A 20,109-nucleotide genomic window follows, 5' to 3' on the forward strand; every position below is an offset into this window, starting at 1 on the left:
ATTGTTCGTGAGGACAGATTGTCACCACAGCTCCACCTAGGTACAAGATGGCTTAGACTCCACCTCTACATCCGTGAGACTCGAACCCTAGTTTCCGCTAGGGCGTGTGGTGAGCTGAGCCATCCAGGCTACCCCGGAAAGTGGTGCTTTCTGGTTGTCACTAATTTTATATTTCAAAATAAGAGTTAGTTGTGGCGGAAATGGTGGATTCTGCAGTTTAATCTCTTTGGGCTGCGGCTGGATCATGGAGAGAGAGAGAGAGAGCTTTCAAACTTCCACTCGGACCAACCGTGAATGGGTCATAGAGTATAGCAGTGGCGACACTCATATATATTGTATCCTGCAACGTCGTGCTTTATATTGACTCACCTTTGCATCCGTTGAAGGCTAGTTTGAGGAATATTTAGGTTTGTCGGGATCTTGGTACAGTTGTTCTGTTGGGTCTTTGTTCATTTCTCCCTTGCTTCGTTTTTTGATGTTGGCCGGCTTGTGCTAATGGATGTGTTTGATTGTACTTCGTTATTTGTTATCAATGAAATTTTCCATTTCTCAAAAAAAAAAAAAAAACCCTGATATTATTTATAGAATGGGAATTAATGTCGTCCTTATCGAATTTCATGCTCCAAGCAGCCAAATCCCTCCCTTACTGATGGGAAAAAAAAAAACATGGTGGTGGTATTCTCCTAAATACATAATTAGCTTCATTTATAGGCATCCACCTTACTTCAATCCTTGGCTCCCCATAAGGTGCAACATATCGTGATCGTTTGGTCATGCCAAATCGAGTTTTTCAACTGGTTTAATTAGCGCGTAGTATAAAGACTGTTGTAGCAACAACTTCTTGAACACCCTGTTAGAAATTCTTGGAACCGCCGCTGTGTAGCATTTCAGTTTGATCATGACACTACTGCCTCCACAGGGATCATAGAGTCGTACACTCGTTCTGTTGCCTTCTTTGACTAAAACATGGAAGATAAAATACTTGGAATGAGAGAGAGCGATGACAATGAAAGTTCAAAAACATGGAGAGAGAGAGAGAGAGAGAGAGAGAGAGAGAGAGAGAGAGAGAGAGAGAGAGAGAGAGTACTTCTTGCTCCCAGTTACTGCGCAAGGTAATGGTAAGAAGCGATAAAGATTGCACGATGAGGGCACAAATAATCCCCAGCCACAGTCCCTACATTGAGAAAAACAGCAACAGAAAAGATATCTAACTAATTTTTTCCTTTCCAATCATTCCGATCCTAAGTACAATTGATTTTCAATAGGATCCTATGCAGCACCGATACGGGCATGCAACACAACATTAACACTTCGACACGTGAATCTTCAAAACCTGAAGAACGCGAGTACGCGACACGTTGGGGAGGTTGGGGACATACACTTAGAAAAATATGTACCTGTATATGCTTATTTGGTATAAAACAAAATTAAGCATCTAAATTATCACAAAAAATACCATGTAGGCCGTTTTCCATGTTTGTCAGTAAAAAATTCAAAGAAGTGACTTAAAAAAAAGAGAGTATTTTTGTATAGCCAACAATCATCTATCTCCAGAAAGGAAGATCCTCGATCGTAACACTCAATAGAGTACCCTAAGAGTGTCCTAGCATGTTCTAGAATGTTTTCAGATTGTGCAAACGAAAAAAAGTTGAGAGAAAATATAGGACACTTCGATTTGAGTGTTCTACACGTGTCTGGAGAGTGTCGGTATATATGCAAATTAAGCATCCGACGCACCTCCAGTGAAGTATCCGTGCTACATAGAAGAGGACTTATAATACTAACTTGCTACTAGTGAAGTGAAGATGACAAACAAGGGAGATATATATAGTTGCTGACAGAGAAAAGAGAGAACAAGGAACGTACCATTCCTCCAATGTGTAGTACAAAAGCTAATAATAGAGCACAAGGAATTCCCACCAGATAATACGACCCCAGATTCACAAATGCACCAACCTTCTGCCAACCACATCCTCTAACACTCCCTGCAGAAAACACACACAGAACAAAATTATTAGGAGAAAGCAGGGAGGTCAGGCTGGACCCGGAGATGCTGCCAAGCACCCCCTTTCAAGCGGGTGCCGAGCAGCTTCCGGCTATTCATCTCGGCACGGACGGCTCGGATTGAATTTGAGCACATACAGATCTGAACCGTTTATTGCTCGGTTAAGATCCGAGTTATCGATTGCTGAGATGAACTGCTGGATCGGTCGCTCGGCACCCACTTGGCAGCATCCCCCCATTCTCTCCCAGACTGGAATGGGGGATGCTGCCAAGTGGGTGCCTGTTTTTGGTCATGGTACACACTATGAAGCATGGATACTTCTCGGAGGGAGTCGTTGGATACTTGGACATGCATACGTATCTGATACTTTTCATGAGTATATCAGATACTTGAAATTAATCTTCTTTAAATTTAAGTAGTATTGGATCGGATACTCCTACTTTTCGAGTTTACCCATCTAAACCGTTTATGATATTAAGATTGTTTTTTCTAGTACTATTTTGATTATATTTTATTTTACTTTTAATTTCAAAACTCCTGTTATGTTACATGTGTCTATATCCATATCTCATTAATTGACTGACTAATATAATTCTATTAAACTTATTCTTAGTTCTTAAATGTTTCATCGCCATTTGTGTATTTTGAATAACATGATTCTGAAATTTATAAGACAACTTCAAATGTACCTTGGCGGCTTGGCCGTACCTGTATAATAGTACTGTTTTTTTAGGTTTTTGCATATCCTTATCTTGTCGTATGACTCGTATCCGTGTCCATGCTTCATGGATTACCCTCTATTGAGGGTATTATTTTCGAGTCCTTACCTTTATCCTTATCTTGTCATATCCGTGTCCATGCTTCATGGACTTGAGGGGATTATTGTCAAGACCATTTTCGTGCACTGAATAAGGGATTGGTTTGTTATCGTTTTAGGAAAAGGCTCAACAAATGACAGATAAATGAGGAGAAGACCTGAAAGCACAGACTGGAGGCCATCCAAGAGATTGGATATTGCGAGGATAGGCATCATGGCTGCTACATAGCTGACCACTTCTAATTCATTGCTGTAAGCATAGCCCCATATGTTCCGTATCAGAATCAGGACTGCCCCAACCAAAACTCCCTCGGTAACGGCCATGACTAACACAACGGATACTGCCAATCGCGCTGCTTGTGGGTTGCCGGCCCCCAGTTCATTCGACACCCTCGTGCTGTAACAAAATCAATCAGCGAAAACGACTTTGGAGAATCCGGGAACTGTTTTTGTGAAACCATATTGACTTCGAAATTGTTGGCATTGAAAACGGATGATGGAAACTAAATTAGGCCAAGTATTTAACAGATCACCTCACTGCGTTGCCGAGTCCGAACGGGATCGTCCAAACTGTTGAAGCGGTATTAAGGCTGCCGATCGACATGAAACTTTTAACTTAGTAATGCATGATGAAGTATGTAGGAGTTTAATTCCAAAAATGGAAATAAGTTTCAATAAGAGAAAGGTATGCAGCAGTACTTACCAGATAGAAAGCACCGAGGTTTCTAACTGAGGATTAGGAAGAAGACCGGACGCTAGAACCATCATTTCAAATGACCAATTTTCCAAGCTGTTCAATAAAATCAAAAGTAATGAATTGCACAATATTTACCCAAAAAAAACACCACAACCAACAAGCAACAGAGGACAGATACTTATGACATGTTTTTTTTTTTTTAACAGAAAACATACAACATAAGCTTTTGTACTACCTCCTCCTAGCATATCGATGAAATATGGAGGAAAATTTGAGATCAAATGTAAGTTAAGTTGGAGATGTGTCGATTCATGTTGAGGCAGGTTCGGGTGATTGACCATCAGAGACGGAGCTAGGATTTTTGTGGAGGGCAGGCCCAAACTTAGAAGTTATAGAACCTAGAATTCCATTTTGAAATGATTCTAGCAAGGTTGGCCTCCCCACCCTTGCACTTGGCTCTGTCACATCGTCGCAAAAATTTGGATATAACATCGGATCTTCCACTGGGAGATATTAATGTATAGTTTTCTACAAATAATATGATTTTTTTTCCTTCAATTTTCTTGATTGTCGAAGAAGGAAAATTTGGCGGATGGTTGTTAATACGTTCTTTCCCCGACTTGACAGAAATCATGGCTCCACCCGATGTAGAGATGTTATGCACCATCATGTACTAAGAGAAATGATATACTCGAACAAATACGATATTGATGATAGTAAGTTTCGTGCCATGAAGAAAAAGAACAGAAGGTTGAAAAGAAGAAACTTACCAGACCATGACAGCTGAAGGGATTGCAAGTTTGAAAAAAGGGAGGATATTATGCAAGGCCTCCTTAGAGAAGCCGGTCCAACTCTTCGCACACGACGGAGAAAACTTCACATAGAGTGCTAGGAACACCACGTTCACCCAATAAGAAATGGAATTCGCCAGAGCAGCTCCTCTGCCGCCGAGGCCAGACTTGAAGACCAGAATCCAACACACCAGGAGGTGGAGCAGAGTCGTGATCCCAGCGCCTATCATCATTGGGAAGACAATGTTCTGTGTCTGCAGGAATTTCACGAGGCACTGAAGAAGGCCGAAGGCGAAGATGCTGGGGATCATGTAACGGGCGTAGAGTTCAGCTTCTCGGGAGATATCGGGATCTTGGCCTAGTGTGACAAGGATAGTGCCGGTGTTTGCCCAGATGAATGCGAGAGGTATGCTTGCAAGCGAGAGAACAAGCATAGCTCTTTGTGCGTGTATGCCAAGCATATGGTACTGCTTTGCTCCATAAGATTGGCCGCATAAGGTATCCAATGCGCTTGCCATTCCCAGCTACTCATTAACACAGACAGAGAAGCAGAGTCAAAATTTCATGGTTTCTCAAACACAAAACGCAGGTAAATACTCAAAACCATAACTAGATGTGGCGGAGGGAATTTTTTTGAATGCAACGGTAATTTGAGACGCCCTCTCACGTGTAGAGGTCCCTTGCATGTGTGAGAGGAGCATCACAGTGGACCGTTGCATTGAAATTTTTCTCGTGGTGGAGAACCGAAATAAAAAGCCAGGCTTTTAAGCTATCCTAATTCCTGAACACATATACGAGTCATATGACTAAAAGCCAAAGGAAACGATATTTGCACTCCACTTTCTTATAAATGCACTGTAAAGTTTTTTTTTAGTGTTTGTTTTGTGCGTAATTTTAAGCATTAAAGGATGATTTTTGAAGTGTATTTATAGGAAACTAGAGTGCAAAAATCATTACTGGCCGGGCAAAGAAACAACTTATTTTGTATTTTTAGTAGACAACTCACCTAATTCCATCAATAAAAAAAAAAAAAAAACTTTATTCGTTCCAAAAAGCAGCGAAGCTCGCTAGTCTTTTCAACTCTACAAACAGAGCATTGGAGGGGCCATCTTTCTGGTTGATCAGATTAACAGCGAGCAACGCAGGCGATATTCGCATGAGGAGAGTAATCCTATCGGTCTAATTAGTGGTCCTGGGGCAGTGCTAGCACCGCCACGTGGTGTCCCTACACACCCTTTTCTACCATACATTTATGAGGCACTAAGTGTATGAATTCTACAAAAATGTATAATGGAAAAGGGTGTTGGGACACCACGTGGCAGTGCCTCAAAACCACCGAGTGATTACTCGATTGGAAATACCACGTCCTCGATCTATTGTTTGTTTTATAGATTTTACTGTTCAATGCACGTTTAGACACGGGGACAACCTTCACAGATTTGCCAAGAGGCATTTGGCCCAACGGCACCATGAGTGCGCTTAGGTTTCATGAATGAGGAAGTCAAGATTTATATACTTGTTCTAAGGTGCTAATCTAACTATTCTAAGAGTACTGACTTTCGCCGATAAAAAAACAAAGAAGAACTTCACAAGTTTTGAACCCAGTTCCATGTTCCAATCAAACAGCCGAAGAGGGATTCCACATCATAAATACAATTACTAACTTACATACCACCGTATATATTACATACGTCTACACGTATATGTATCAATAAGTCTAGGAACACTCCTACTGATCACTCTCCGACCACATTTCTTTCACATATGTGTACATCCGGTTTCAAATACTTTCCTATATACAGAGACAAGTATATCAAAAGATTCAAGTAGATTTATTGGACATGAGATCAACTCACCAACATGCTGAAACCAGTGACCGAAGCGAAGGAAGTGGCCATGGAAGCGCCGGAGAGAGCCAGCTCGCCTAAGTGACCCACAAACATCACCGAGATAAGCTGCAGACAGAACTGCAAGAGGCTGACGCATATCAAGGGACCAGCAAGCCATAGCTGCTTCTTCACTTCCTCTACCACCACCTTCTTCTTCCTCTCATCATCAATTCCCTTCTGATGAATTGTGCTAGTATTAGTTTTGCTGATCTCTTCATGTATTCCATCTTCTCCATGTCCTTGGATATTGTTATCAATGAGAGGTGATCTCAGAGTTTGCTTGTAATTGTCTTCTTCTCTGTCCATCTTTTCTCCTCTCTCTCTCTCCTCACACCACCAAAAAAAAAAAGAGAGAGAGAAAGTGGGAGGAGAGAGGCAGAGATTGCTGCACTAATGCATTTTAGTAGGCTGGTTTTTTTTTTTTTTTCATTCGTTAATCATAATCTACTCTATTCTAGGAGATTTTGGGAGGATGATGGGTGCTTGCAGAACTCGAAAGATTTTTAAATGACAAAAGTGGCCATGCTGATAAACCGAATTTGCTTTAGTCATGAGAGGTATTACAATCTCTCCACGATTTGTAGAGGTATTACAATCTCTCCACGATTTGTTGTTTAGAGCTGATTGTAAGCAAGACAAACTGCTCGAGTTCGAGGTTGTGTTCGTTTGTGGAAGGTTCTTCAAGATCGATTTGTTACATAAATAGACAGAGTTTAAATTAAGCTTAAGTAAGCTTAAGCTACTACTCAGCTCGTTCGACATATAAAGAAACATCAAGCTACTCGAAATTAATTTGCAATTAGTTTGATTAAAGCTTGTTAGAGATCACTTATCCTCTTAAACAATCTAAGCTTGTACAAAGAGTTGTTCAATTCGTTTGACTTGTTTATCGATCAATTCTTCCTCCATCCCTCTTTGTTGCGCCAAATGACGGCCATGTTGTAGCATTATCTCTGTACAACACTACGACTCCTATGTAGGACATTTGAGAACTGATTAGTCCAAATTTTAAAATACTACTTATAAGGTAGATTCAGTGGCGTTGCCAGAAATTTAGGTCAGTGGGGACACCATTAAACATGATCTCAGAAATTTCTATCTTTTACTTATAGTACTAAACAACAATAAAATGAAATAAATGAATTTAAAACATACTAAAATTTAGAACAATATGCACATAGAGATATCGAGTCTTTATGAAAAACAAATACGTCAAAGAGATTTTTTTTTGAAAATTTGACAAAGATACTAATGATGTAAATAAGAATAAAAATGTGCTATATTTTTCAACTTCTAGTTGAAATCTCTTTCCTTTATTCTTAATAAAATGTTACTTTTGTCGATAAAAAAAGAATTAAAATGTGTACAATTTTTGTATACATTGTCATGGCCTTTATAATTTGAGATAAAATTGAAATTATTGAAAATTGCAAGTGGGGTCCGTGCCCCCACTGATCCCACGGTGGCTCCACCACATCATAGATTAGAATTATGCTCTGATACTATTTGTCACGCACCGAAAAATTATGCTCTGATACTATTTGTATATTTGTAACGCACCAAAGAATTATGCTCTGATATTATTTGTAACGCACCGAAGAAAGCCTAACTCCTTCCTTCTGGGGTGTTGCTGCTCCGGGCTAGGCTTTTCTCTTTCATTTCACAAACATGTAGAGGGAAGGACTTTTCTGTCATATAAAAACTAGTAATGAACGTGCAATAATTACATAAGGACATCAACTCAGTTTTTGCCTCCCAAGTCCCAATAAAGTGGAGAAATTTTTGGGCCAGCGGGTATCACGTCACGGTACGTCGGTACCTAATTCGTCGGCGATTTCAACCGTCCAAACGTATTTTGGACTGTCCAAATTTATTCACTATCTTTTTCCTCACCCCCCACTCTCTAATTCTTTTCTTTTTTTAAAACCCGAACAGTCCAAAACACTTGTGTGGTATCCGTCCGACACCCAAAAACTTCTCAATAGTAATAATCTACACAAGGACAAATGTGGAATCGGCTGCAACACGACGGACTGCCACACAAAGTGCCAGAAACACACAGTGGCCACTTGTTTTTTTATGGTGAGATCCGCAGTGACCTCTTCTTCGAGTCATCAAACTATGAACACACCATTTGATGTACACTTTTGTATATTGGTAAGAGTTTAATCTAACTTATTCAATTTTCGTCTTTGGGGATGAAATTTGATCAAGCTTTTAACGATACAATATTTGAATGAGTTATTTTTTTGTATCGGGACTCTTAAAAATATATTTTAAACAAATTGAACGATTCTGATTATTCGTATGAGACTCCGAAGGAGATCCCACCTAATCCGGTGTACATTTGGTACGCTTCAGCGTTTCATTAGAAACGGTGTACCTATAATTTTTCTTTTTTCTTTTTGGTCTTCTAAAAACGTTTTTGTTCTCATGTATCGACTGTCTGAAAAAGTTAAAAAATAATAATTATATCTCCTAATTGTCATACTATATTTTCAGGTTAGAATTTTATTTTTCCTATCTGTTTCGATGAGAATTTGTGCATTTTAAATAAAAAAAATGTCAACCATAATTCAAGTACAAAAAATTGAACTTGTACTCTTAAATTTATTTTCTTCTGCAAAACAAAAAAAGAACTCCTAAACTGGGCCACGATTCCCTCCATGTGATCCCTGAAAATTCAAAATATGACAACGATACTAGTTTTGTTTGGTTGCTGATGTCGCTATTTTATTCTCTCTCTCTCTCTCTCTCTCTCTCTCTCTCTATCTCTCTCTCTCTCATCTACTGTATTTTTTTGTCTGGTAACACGCAAGTGTTTTTGTCTTGTAGTAGTAGTTTATTTTCATGATGCACGGGATTAGCTTTCAGAAATTTTTGGTGGCTATCGGGTGACACGTGGCAGTATCCGTTGGTAATTTCATCCGTTTAAATGTGTTTTAGATGGTCTAAATTTGTTTTCTTTCTCTCCGTCACCTGACCACTCTCTCTCATCTTTTTCTCTGTCTAAAAATTCGAACCATCAAAAATACGTTTGGATGACTGATATTGCCAAAGAGGTACCACATGTGTAGTACCCGACTAACACCCCAAAACTTCTCATTAGCTTTAGTTGCCAACATGGACTAAAATGTAGTGCGAGGTGGAAAAGACGAATTATTGTCGGCCACGTCTACTAACCTACAAAATGCAATTTTCTCTACCAAAAATAAGCACGTCTGCACGTGGATGAAAGAATAAATAATCGACTGTTTTTTTTTTTTCCTTTTTCTTACGCGCGGCGTACCTCAATTAACTTCGAGGGCCAAATCCCACCACTACTTATGGGGAACTCAATTGAAATCGGAGCGAAAATTCATATGGACTGGTCTCAAAGGAGTTGATAACACCTAGGGCTCTGTTCAGTTGTCGGAAATGTTGTGAGAAAATTTGATTCTCAAGAAAAGTGAAGTGAGGTGAAGTAAAATAAAAAGAAAATTATTTTCATGTATATGTTTTCTTGACAGAAAATTTTGCAGAAAAATAAGAATTCCTTCATTCTGGCAGGACCTGTTTTCCAGGAAATTATTTCTCATTGGAAAAATTGAAGTTCTGAGTCCTATAATTTTTCCGGTAACTGAACACGCCAAAAGTTACAGAAAAGTTGATTCTTCCATCCTTTTCGTGCAACTGAATCGGAGCTAAGAGATTTCAAATCTAGGAGTAAAATCTTAGGAATAAGCAAACCTCTAAATTCCAGCTTTCCATACGGTATTGATCAACTTTATGGGTTTGTGACCAAGGCTGTTAAAATTTGCTATTGATATTGCCAGCTACTGTACCAATTTATTTTGTTTAATACTATTACTACCATAAAGCCTGTGCTGGATTTGTCTCACGATGGGACACATTATACTAACAATCTTGAGCAAAAATCGAAATTAAGCGCAAAAGCACAAACTATGGAAGATTGAATTGTATATTTCATTCATTCGGTAAAAATCAAGTAAAAAAATGAAGGCCTAATTTTTCCAAACAATCAAGATGCATATTACGAACCTTAAAAGAAAAGAATAAAAAGTCCTAAATTATGTAGCCCCAAATTAAAAGTCATTTCAATAAAATGTTACTTTTCCCGTGTAGCTCTAAATTTAATTGATGATTGGTGAGGAAAATAGTGAGGTGACGGGCGACGATCACAGAGACGTGCAACCGGCAACAACAAAGTAAATAAAGTGTCGAACGAGTTCTTCCCGTCGAGTTTTCTGTGTGGATTTCTCGTTCTCCCACTCATTTTTGCCCAAAAAAAAACACTCATTTTTATATAAAAAATAAACTATAAATTAAAAAAAAAAAAAGGAGGGGGGGAGGGGGCACATGATCCCACGTGTCCCTTACTCGGTCCGTCCCTGGCTATGCACGGGATCGTAATTAACATGATATAACACAACACCAACCGATGTTTTGATGAAAATCGATAAATCTTTTATGTATCGATTCTTTTGGTTAAAAAAACATTGTATGGCACAAATATTTTTACAAATAGTAGAGAAGGAAATAGCATAAAATGATAGTTTAAATGGAAAGTAATGAAGATGGCAATTACGTGTAGAGTGGTTGGTGTTTTGAGGTGACAAATTCTTCTCACGCAAGATGCATGATTTTCACACGACGTGCTTTTTTTGCCTTTTTGTTGATTCCTTCTCTATTTAATCGATCATTTTTAGTGTCTCCACATTCAAATATCTGTCTTTTTCGCCTATTTTTCCTATATGGGAGAGTCTACAATACACACCTCTTAAAATGGTGTACCATATGCACCTATTTTATGATTTATTCATAACATTTTAGCGTGTTTCGTAGCTTTTGTTCTAGAATTCATAACTTTTCAGCAATACGATTCGTAACATTTTCTCTATAATTCATAACATTTTGGAGGGTACATATGATACACACCTAAATAAGAGGTGTGTATTGTAGTCTTTCTCATTCTATATTATCTTAATCACATACTAGTGTCTTGCAAGTTTTGCTTTCCTTTCCCCCCCCCCCCCCCCCCATATATTCTTGTTTTGCAAAGAGAATAATAGACCGATCGAATCACAAACACAAATATTGGCCATTAGATCCATCGTCGGATGGCATATAAGAACATGAAACTCTCAATTTGATTTGGACAACTTTGGTCTGATTTTTCCAATCAAGCCCCTCCAATCTCTGTACGCGTAGTTCCTTTTCCTGGGTGGATTCCGTCTATTCCATTGTTTTTGGTTGATTATCGAATTGCCTTCTCAGACTTTTGATGTTTTCCCTCTATGTCCCATGATTCTTGTTGTGTTTTGTTGTATGTTCTGGAGTGTGCAGGGGTAGATGTAGGTTTTGCTAGATCCTTGTGTGCGTCTGAGTTAACAGTCAAGCCCACTTTAACTGTACCAATTACAATATCAAGGGGCTCAACGGATAACAATCCAATGCCCTCGGTTTTAAGGATCTGGCTTCTCTGCAGTCAATTGCAGAGAAACGTGTGCAGTTCAATTTGAATCGTTCACCTTGATAATCAATGGTTTAGATTTGCAGAAACTTTTATCGGTAAAAGTATATTTTACCTATAGGAATATGAAAACAAATTTGGACTATTAAAAATACTATCCAACGGTTGCGATCACTTGGACCGCATCTCTGCAGTCCGACAAGCCAGATTCGATTTTAACAAGTATCTAATCTGGCCTTGTGCCAATGCGCTTTGACTTTGAGCCGCTCTTCATCTGGGTTGATAGATTTAACCATTTAGGAGTAGCAGTTGTCAGTGGAGCAGTTCCCTTCATTGAACCAATAGAGATTGAAATTGAACCAAATTAATATCATCCCAGATTGTCTACATGTCATCATAGCCATAACTGTTTCGAAAGTCTATATCAACGGATGATCACCTCGATATCTCCAGACAAATTTCTTCCTTGCAGTTGATCACAAATCAATTTTCGAACCTCCGCAGACCATCTATTGCTATTTCCCGAAGCAAAGCTGATCACTTCCGCTGTAAAGTTTACTGCGAGAGTCGATAGTTATTCTTTTAAGCATGACCGTGCTTTTCAACAAATAAACGGCAAAGTCAATGCATTCCAATAGCCAAAAAACCCACCAATGTGCACTTCTTCGAGTTGAGTATGGAGATATTGAGGGGGCTCTTCCGTCACCCTTCGTTTACAGTCCAAAGGGCAAGGCATCACCACATTTAGCTTCTGCAAACAGGGACAGACTCGCAAGAGGGGATCGAGCAATAATCTTGACCAGATCAAACCCATCGTGAATGCTTATAAACAACTCTAGTTGCTTGAGAGAGAGCACACATGGGAACTCAACTATTCCCTTCACCCATAAACTAGATGTCGATATACGTAGACCCTTGAGCTGTGGAAGATGGATAGCTACTTCTCTGAAAACAAAGGACAATGCCCCGGTGGAGTGTAGATGAAAGAACACATTTTCCAACTTGGGAACACAAGAGAATGTAAGTTTCCTTGCTACTTCATCATAAGACTCAAAGGTTGTGAGATTGATTGCATTAAGCTCGATCTCCTTCAAGCCCGGGCAGTTATGTATTGTGTAGACATGTAAAATTTACTGTCAATCACAAGTTGCCACGTGTTGTGCTTGCTCAACCAAAGTGTGTCCTAGTAAAGAGCGCCCCAAGCGTAGGGCTAGGTCGGTTGCAGCATAATAAACTCGGAAGTCCGAGGTCGAATCCACAGGGAGCCAATGGAGCTAGGCCGGAGGTTTGATTTACGAAGGGTTTTTAGCGTTAGGACCGCCAACCTTTAGGTTCGGCTTTGAGACGGCCAACTTTTGAGTGATTGAAATTCTCTCTACCTCCTAACTTGATTGAAAATGAAGTTTGACTAGAAATTAAAAGCGGCAAGGTCTAGGGGTTTATTCCGCCCATAACTTAAGTCGTTCAAAGCTTCTCTTCGATAACTCAAGTGAGAGTCATTGTCATTTGATCTCACTCGGAAGGTTTAACCATGAAAATCAAGTTTAACTCATACAACAAGGTTTGGAGATGGAAAGGAACTCTTTTAGGCTTTTTATCAAACACCTAGAGTGACAGAGTTCCAAGCAAGCCGTGTGCCAAGGAGACTTGTCGACAAGGCATCAAAGAAGTTAACAACCCTAAGTTTAGACTAAAGATTAGAGTTCAACAAGTTCTTTGAGGCATTTTGGCAAACACTTAGAGTGACATAGCTCCAAGCATTATATGTGGCAAGAGATCAAGTCCTTGCCTACACATAATCAAAGAGGTTAACAACTCTAGGTTTTGTTACATAAAAATGAACTTAATTCATTCACAAACCACATTAAGTACAAGAAATGAAAGAAGCCATTAAACTACCCAAGTCACGAGATAGAAATCACCCCATGACCAAGCCTTAATCACTACTCAACCATAAAACAAGAATGAAGAACAAGCATAAAAAGATAAATACGATTCATGGATAAAAACGAAAATAAACTTAAGATTACGAAAGATCTCAACCGTACCTACAACATTAATGAAGACGAAATACCTCAAAACCCAACTCTTCAATCTCCTTTGAAGAGAGATGAAGAGTTTGAGAGGAGAGGGAGGTAGAGAGAGAAGTTCCTAGGGCTGAAAATGAAAGATATCCTCTCAAAATGAGATTAAAAACTATTTATAGTCCCAAACATTCGGGATACAAAAGTCTAAATTACCCCTGAAATGTCCAAAAGTCGGGCATAAAATTTGCAGAAACTTCCAGGTGCTACGGGTAGGACCATTTTTGGGCAACCGGTAGCAGTCTCGATTTGCAATTTTGACACAGCTTCTGATCATTGGCTACGGGTAGTACCATTTTGGGACTACGGGTAGCGGCTGGACAGATTTCTTTCTCATTTGTTTCTTTAGCCTTTCCATGTCCTTTGGGCTTCCGTTGTCCCGCACACCCTCCGAAGTTACTTTTCATCATTCTTGGGATTCGATGATGGAGTGCCACATGGCCTCGGGTGTACGGATACCCTTAGAGTTGATCTATGGCGTCAAAACATGCCTTATTCACGCGATTCACCTGAAAACGCCAAAAAAATACACCTTTCGTGCAATATCATTTAAATCAAGCAAGTTATGCACTTGTGTGTGACAAAAATGAGAGAGATAAGCCCTATTATTTACATTATAGAGGGCTTATCATGTTGCGAAACCTAGTAAATAGGGCACGGTAAATGACCAATCAAATGTTGCCATGTGTTGGAGGTCAAAAGTCAAGATGATGCGTATAAGCTAATCAAATTGTGCCACGTGTGAAAGTGATGCAATTACTATTTTTATTAAGCTCGGCCAATCAAATTAAGCCACTTGGTAAAATAATAATTGTGTTTCCCTTCACAAATAGTCTTTCTTAAAAAAAAAGAAAGAAGGATAATTATTGAATTTTAATTATTTTTTTACACTATATAAAGAAATAATTAAAGGGAGATAAATATGAAGGAAGCAGAGATTGGTCATGACTCTCCATCCTACATCTTTATAAATAGAGGTGCTCTCCTCTCATATTTTTCCATCCGCACATTGAAGCACACAAGCTCCAAAGCTCTGAAGATCAAAGCCCTCAAGCCTTTCAGAAATCTTCAAGTCTGTATCTGACAAGAAGGTTCTTCAGATCAAAGTTTCGAAGAACATTCAAGTCAAGTCCACATCAAACAGGACGGTTCTTCAGATCAAAGCTTCAAAGTCCTGAAGAACGCTCAAGTAAAAATTTCGTAACTTTTATACCAAAAATTCGTAACGTTTCATTCATAACATTTTTCTTCAAGTCATAACCTTTTAGTGCATATCGTAACTTTTACACTAATCAATCGTAACCTTTTTAGAATCATAATATTTTGGTATGTTTCATAACTTTAAAAAAAAAATCGTAACATTTTTAGTTCGTAACATTTTCACTATGGAATCGTAACATTTTAGTCCATTTCATAACTTTTTAATAACGTATAATCAATTGTGCAATTGATTACTTAATCAATTTTTTAACAATAATTAATCAAATATGTAATCTATTATGTCAGTATTCAATTCCATAATCGATTAGACTTTATAATTGATTTTTCAATTGATTAGACATCATAATCAAATATATAATTGATTTTGCAATTTTGTAAATAGAAATTATAATCAATTAGACATCATAATCGAATATGTAATCAATTCTGTTATGTTCAATTATGTAATCAATTAGACAATATGGAAACTGATATTGGCACTCCAAAAATTGATGCAAGCACTCCAAAATCAGTATAATTTCAAAGCCACTTTCCTTTTATTTTTTGGAGCGTCTCCATCAATTTTTGGAGTGTCAATATCATTTCCCAAATCGATTTAATTTGTAATTAAATTGAATACGATTAGGAAACAATGTGAAGTCGACTAATCGTACGATTGAGTACGATTAGTAAGTCCTGTAATCAGTTGTTCTAAACAACACAAATAATTTATTACATGATAGATTATATTTCTCTGCGGTTTCAATTGCGTAATTGATTGGTATCGATAACACTTGTAATTGATTACATTATTAAATATGAGTATTAGTAATTATTTGTAATTCGGATGCGAGCACTAATTTACAAAACTCTAGTAGTACGTCTATTAACCAAAAAATAAATAGCACGTCCTAAATATTATTGTCTTTTACACATAACTCTAAAATGTATTGGTAAATTTATCTCGTCACCATCACTTTTTTGATCACCCCATTAACTTTGTTAGTGTTAACAAAGTTTCCTACTTGATTAATACGGATGATCGACTTCGCTATTCCTTTTAATTGGACTATTTATGTGAATTTTTTTTGATCTGCATGTGAAAGTTCACTATGCAATTAAAGGTATTGTGAAAAATGTTAAACATCATAATATTTTAAAAAATTCCAAAAAAAATTGGCTACATATATGAAACACTTTAAAAATCCTGTAAAAAAAAATGCCCTAACTTGACTTTTTATTACATTATGATAATGATAGTATCTTTTTTCTTTAGTAAGTATCGAGAACAACGTATTTTAAAGAAGTAAATTATTCTCACTTGAAATAATTTTAGCTTCAAAGTTTTTAAAAAATAAAATTATTATTTTTAGCATAAATTAATTATCAAAAACAAAATTGGGCCTAATTTTTCGAAGGAAAAGGAAGATATACGCTTGTTGGGAAGAAAGTGAGAGGCTTGAGGGGATTTTCTTTCCATTTTGGTTAATTCATAGGGTTTACCTGTTGCATTGATAATAGGTTATTTGTTAATAACCTATCGTAACATTTTAAAAGGTCCAGATCATTTTTCTCAAATAAAGGTGTATATTGTAGCACTTTTCTAATTCAAATCAAGGGTAGTAAGTCCATTGAGTTCACAACTTGAATCAGCTCTCACCCCAAGCACGAGTGCAGTCGCAAATGTTTTAAGTTAATCGCTCCATCAAGATACTTTTCCTAATAAAATATAAAAGAACTCCACTTCTCGCAGTTTATAGATGTTCTTGCATGTACGATTAATACCAGTACACACAAACATAAGATCTAACTTCTCAATGCCAATTGTAGTTGCAAAACGAATCAACCGACGAATATCCCATAACAAACTCATGATGATAGCAAAAGGAAATCCTGAAGGAATGTATAGCTTTGGACCCCGATAAAGCTTTAAGAACTTATTTACTCCTTCGACAAGTGTACGCTTATTCATCGTACGAATTGTCTCGAGCATTTGAGTGTTCTTCTGATCACAATTCAACTTAAACAACTTGTGCACATTGAAGTTGGCTTCAGATAATGATGCATTGTTGCTTAGCCTTCAAACCTCGCCTTTAAATAAGGTTGAGAAAAACCCCAAGCGTAGGGTTAGGTCGTCAGTAGCATAATAACTGGAAAGTCCGGGATCGTACCCACAGAGAATCGAAAACAGCTTATTCGGAATGTAGGTTTTATATGGTGGATTGTAGTATTTAAGACGGCCAACTTGGTTTTGCTTTAAACGGTGGAAAATTAAGACAAAAGACTAGAAAAGTGCTTTATGAACTAAGAGAGGCAAGCATAGGGATCATCTATCCCTTGACAAAGGCCTTTACCGGTTCTCAATTATAACTCAAGTGAGAGTCACGACCGCGCATTTACACTCGGAAGATTTAGCTTTAAAAGACTACGTTTATCGAAAGATGTGATTAATCGGAACTAAACCAACCTATTTTTGCTAATGTATCTAACACGTAGGAGGCCACGAGCCCTCAATATGTCGCTTGCCAAGACCGCTTGACTAAACAACATACTAAGGAGTTAACACCCCTCGCTTAGACCAAAATGGTTAGGTTAATGAAATTCCGAAAATCATGATTTTAAGCTCGAAGGTTTGAGAACCAAATAACAACCTAAGTTTTTGGGAAAGAGTAGTTCAAGACTTAGCCAAAAGACTACTCACACATATTGAAAAGACTAGAAATTATGCTAAGAATTGAAAACATGATTAACCGATAAAAACGGAAATAAACTTGATATTCACAAAGATCTAAAAAATAGCTACAACTTTAATAAACGAGAAAACATCAAACTAGGAATTAAACTTACAAGTATTGAAGCTTGAAACTAAGAACAACAATGAAGAAAAACTAGAGAGAAAACTAACCTAGAACATAAAGTAGATTTGAGATAAAGTGGGAGAGAAGAGTATTTATACAACTCATCTTCTCTCCCAACAAATATCCTATAAACATATTATAAGTAGCAACTATTCCATAAGTAGAAAGTCCAAAAAGCAGCAAATATCTAGCCGAAAGCTCGTGGTATCGATACGGATTAAGCAAAGTATCGATACCATGCTGCTAAGTTGAAAAGGGGCATTTCCCCATAACGATCCCGTATTGATACAGATTAAGGCCGTATCGATACAGATTAAGGCCGTATCGATACAATATTCTCTGCCGTCCCTCTAAACAAACGCATATCGATACAGAATAAGGCTGTATCGATACGTAGAGCTTATCTCCAATTTTTTAGGCCAACCTCCCAGACTTGGCACCCGACGGCTCCCAGCAACTTCCACAGCATCTCAGCACCTTATTTTCATTCTCTAAACTTAAGTAAAGACTACATTTTAAACTTTTCTTTTACCTTTTTTTTACTTTAATTTATTTAATGAAAATGAGAAAGTACCCCCCATTTGGAAACAATGGCATTACCAGAATTTGAAGATTCCAATTAAATCAAAATGTCAACCCCCCACTTTTAGTGTAAAATGAAAAACTGCACATTTTCTGCAAGAGAAAATGACTCAAAACATGACCTTACTCTTCAAATAAAACCTTGTAAATTTGTAGTTATTCTTAGAAAAATTCAATGATCAATTACCGCCATTTTTTATCTCGAAAATCGATGCTTTTTCAAAAAGTTATTTTTCTATACTTAGACAGATTTTAAGAGGCCGACAGGATCTTCGGGTACTTGGAAGCATCCGGAGCATTCCTAAGCGTTCAAATGCGCCTTATTTGCACGGTTTACCTGAAAACACTAAAAACACACCTTACGTGTAATATCATTATAAAAGCTAAACAAACGCAAATTAAAACAACATAAAACGGGACTAGTCGTACCAAATATCTACAATATTAGGTGCTCATCAATTGTCTCGAGCATTTGAGTGTTCTTCTGATCACAATTCAACTTAAACAACTTGTACACATCGAAGGATATATGCATAAAGAAACCTCCATCTTTTTTACAACAAGCTTGTCTTAACTGACAGCATCGATCTCTCATTGTCAAGAATGAGATAATAGCATACAAAATATCATTAGGCGCGCAGGTGCATTGATGCGGTCATCATTTGCCACCCTATCTGCCAACGCAGTGATAGGATTCTCTGGTGATAGCGTACTTACGTGATCCTGATCCGACATGGTATTGGCGAGACCCTCCTCAATATCAACATTACCCTTCACAAGCCTTTGCCCGTTTTCTTTCGAACCTTCAAAGTTTCTCCTTCGTAATCCGAAAAATATGAGTGGTATTAGGAGTTGCAAAGCCTGCAATAAAAAGAAAAATCAGAAAAAGGCTTTATCACCGCAGAACCAGACAGATCCAAAAGGCGTTAAAACGGAATCGGGTTTTCTACTGGGGCTTTTTTCAGTTGAACGCCTTGATCGAAAATTGAAACACCCTTATATTTTGTTTCCTTGAATCAATCCTGTTGTAGTATTTTTGGCCATCGGCGAGTTGTTTGGGGGAGCGACGAAGGATCTTTCTTGCAGGAATTTTTTTTTTTGCGAGTTAGGATTTAGTCTTTAGACAATTCATAAGAAATTTAAAGCCATTAGAGTATCTTCAACCTTGACCCATTTTTAGATTCAAATTTAAAATTTGGACAAAATTCACAATAAATTTTCTCTAATCTTTGATCCAAACTATTTCCCATTTTGGATTTTACTTATATCTTTTCCCAAATTTGAGACAACTCAAGTTTCTCCCCAATTTTTTCCCCAATATTCCAACGCTTCTTTTCTCTTTTTAATGGCTCATTCCATGCCATTCTGAGAGCCCGTTCCAGAAACCTTCTTATTTTATAAATACTTATTTTGGTGCTTTATTCCACAAAACCCAAAAAAGTAGCTTATTTTCACATTTTCAAACTTAAAAATAATGTAAATGAAAAATAATTTTTTAATTTTTTTGCACCGTATTAAAGATCTTAATGAGATCTATCAAACATGATCCATAGTGATAGAAAAATTATTTGCGTAAGCATATGATTTTTGAGCTTGAAATTACCTTTTAAAAAAATAAGTACTTATTCATCTTTTTGTGGAACACACCTTATTATTAGACAAAAAATAAGTTCTTATTTCGGTTCTGGAACGGGCTCTGAGAGTATGAGAGTA

General features: G+C 37.5%; 1 protein-coding gene across 1 annotated transcript; it reads right to left on the bottom strand.

The window, feature by feature from the left end:
- Nucleotides 1-557: 557 nt before the first annotated feature.
- Nucleotides 558-6,572, bottom strand: LOC131310596 (protein DETOXIFICATION 16-like). The gene is made up of 8 exons (XM_058337708.1): nucleotides 6,167-6,572; nucleotides 4,290-4,834; nucleotides 3,526-3,612; nucleotides 3,356-3,412; nucleotides 2,981-3,219; nucleotides 1,867-1,985; nucleotides 1,088-1,174; nucleotides 558-959 (listed from the first exon to the last, which is right to left on the bottom strand). Exons 1-8 carry the CDS (start codon nucleotides 6,503-6,505, stop codon nucleotides 897-899), a joined length of 1,536 nt encoding a protein of 511 aa, XP_058193691.1. The 5' UTR covers nucleotides 6,506-6,572; the 3' UTR covers nucleotides 558-896.
- Between the last annotated feature and the right edge of the window lie 13,537 nt (nucleotides 6,573-20,109).

This window comes from Rhododendron vialii, chromosome 12a (genome assembly GCF_030253575.1).
Source record: "Rhododendron vialii isolate Sample 1 chromosome 12a, ASM3025357v1".
Taxonomy (NCBI): domain Eukaryota; kingdom Viridiplantae; phylum Streptophyta; class Magnoliopsida; order Ericales; family Ericaceae; genus Rhododendron; species Rhododendron vialii.

What these genes read in the sequence shown, in the direction of transcription:
- LOC131310596 (XM_058337708.1), bottom strand. Translation starts at nt 6,505, where the DNA reads ATGGACAGAGAAGAAGACAATTACAAGCAAACTCTGAGATCACCTCTC. An exon ending in CCTCCAGTCTGTGCTTTCAG is followed by an intron (nt 1,986 to 2,980) that starts GTCTTCTCCTCA and finishes TGTTTTCTGCAG; the next exon opens with GGAGTGTTAGAGGATGTGGT. An exon ending in TACTACACATTGGAGGAATG is followed by an intron (nt 1,175 to 1,866) that starts GTACGTTCCTTG and finishes TTCTCAATGTAG; the next exon opens with GGACTGTGGCTGGGGATTAT.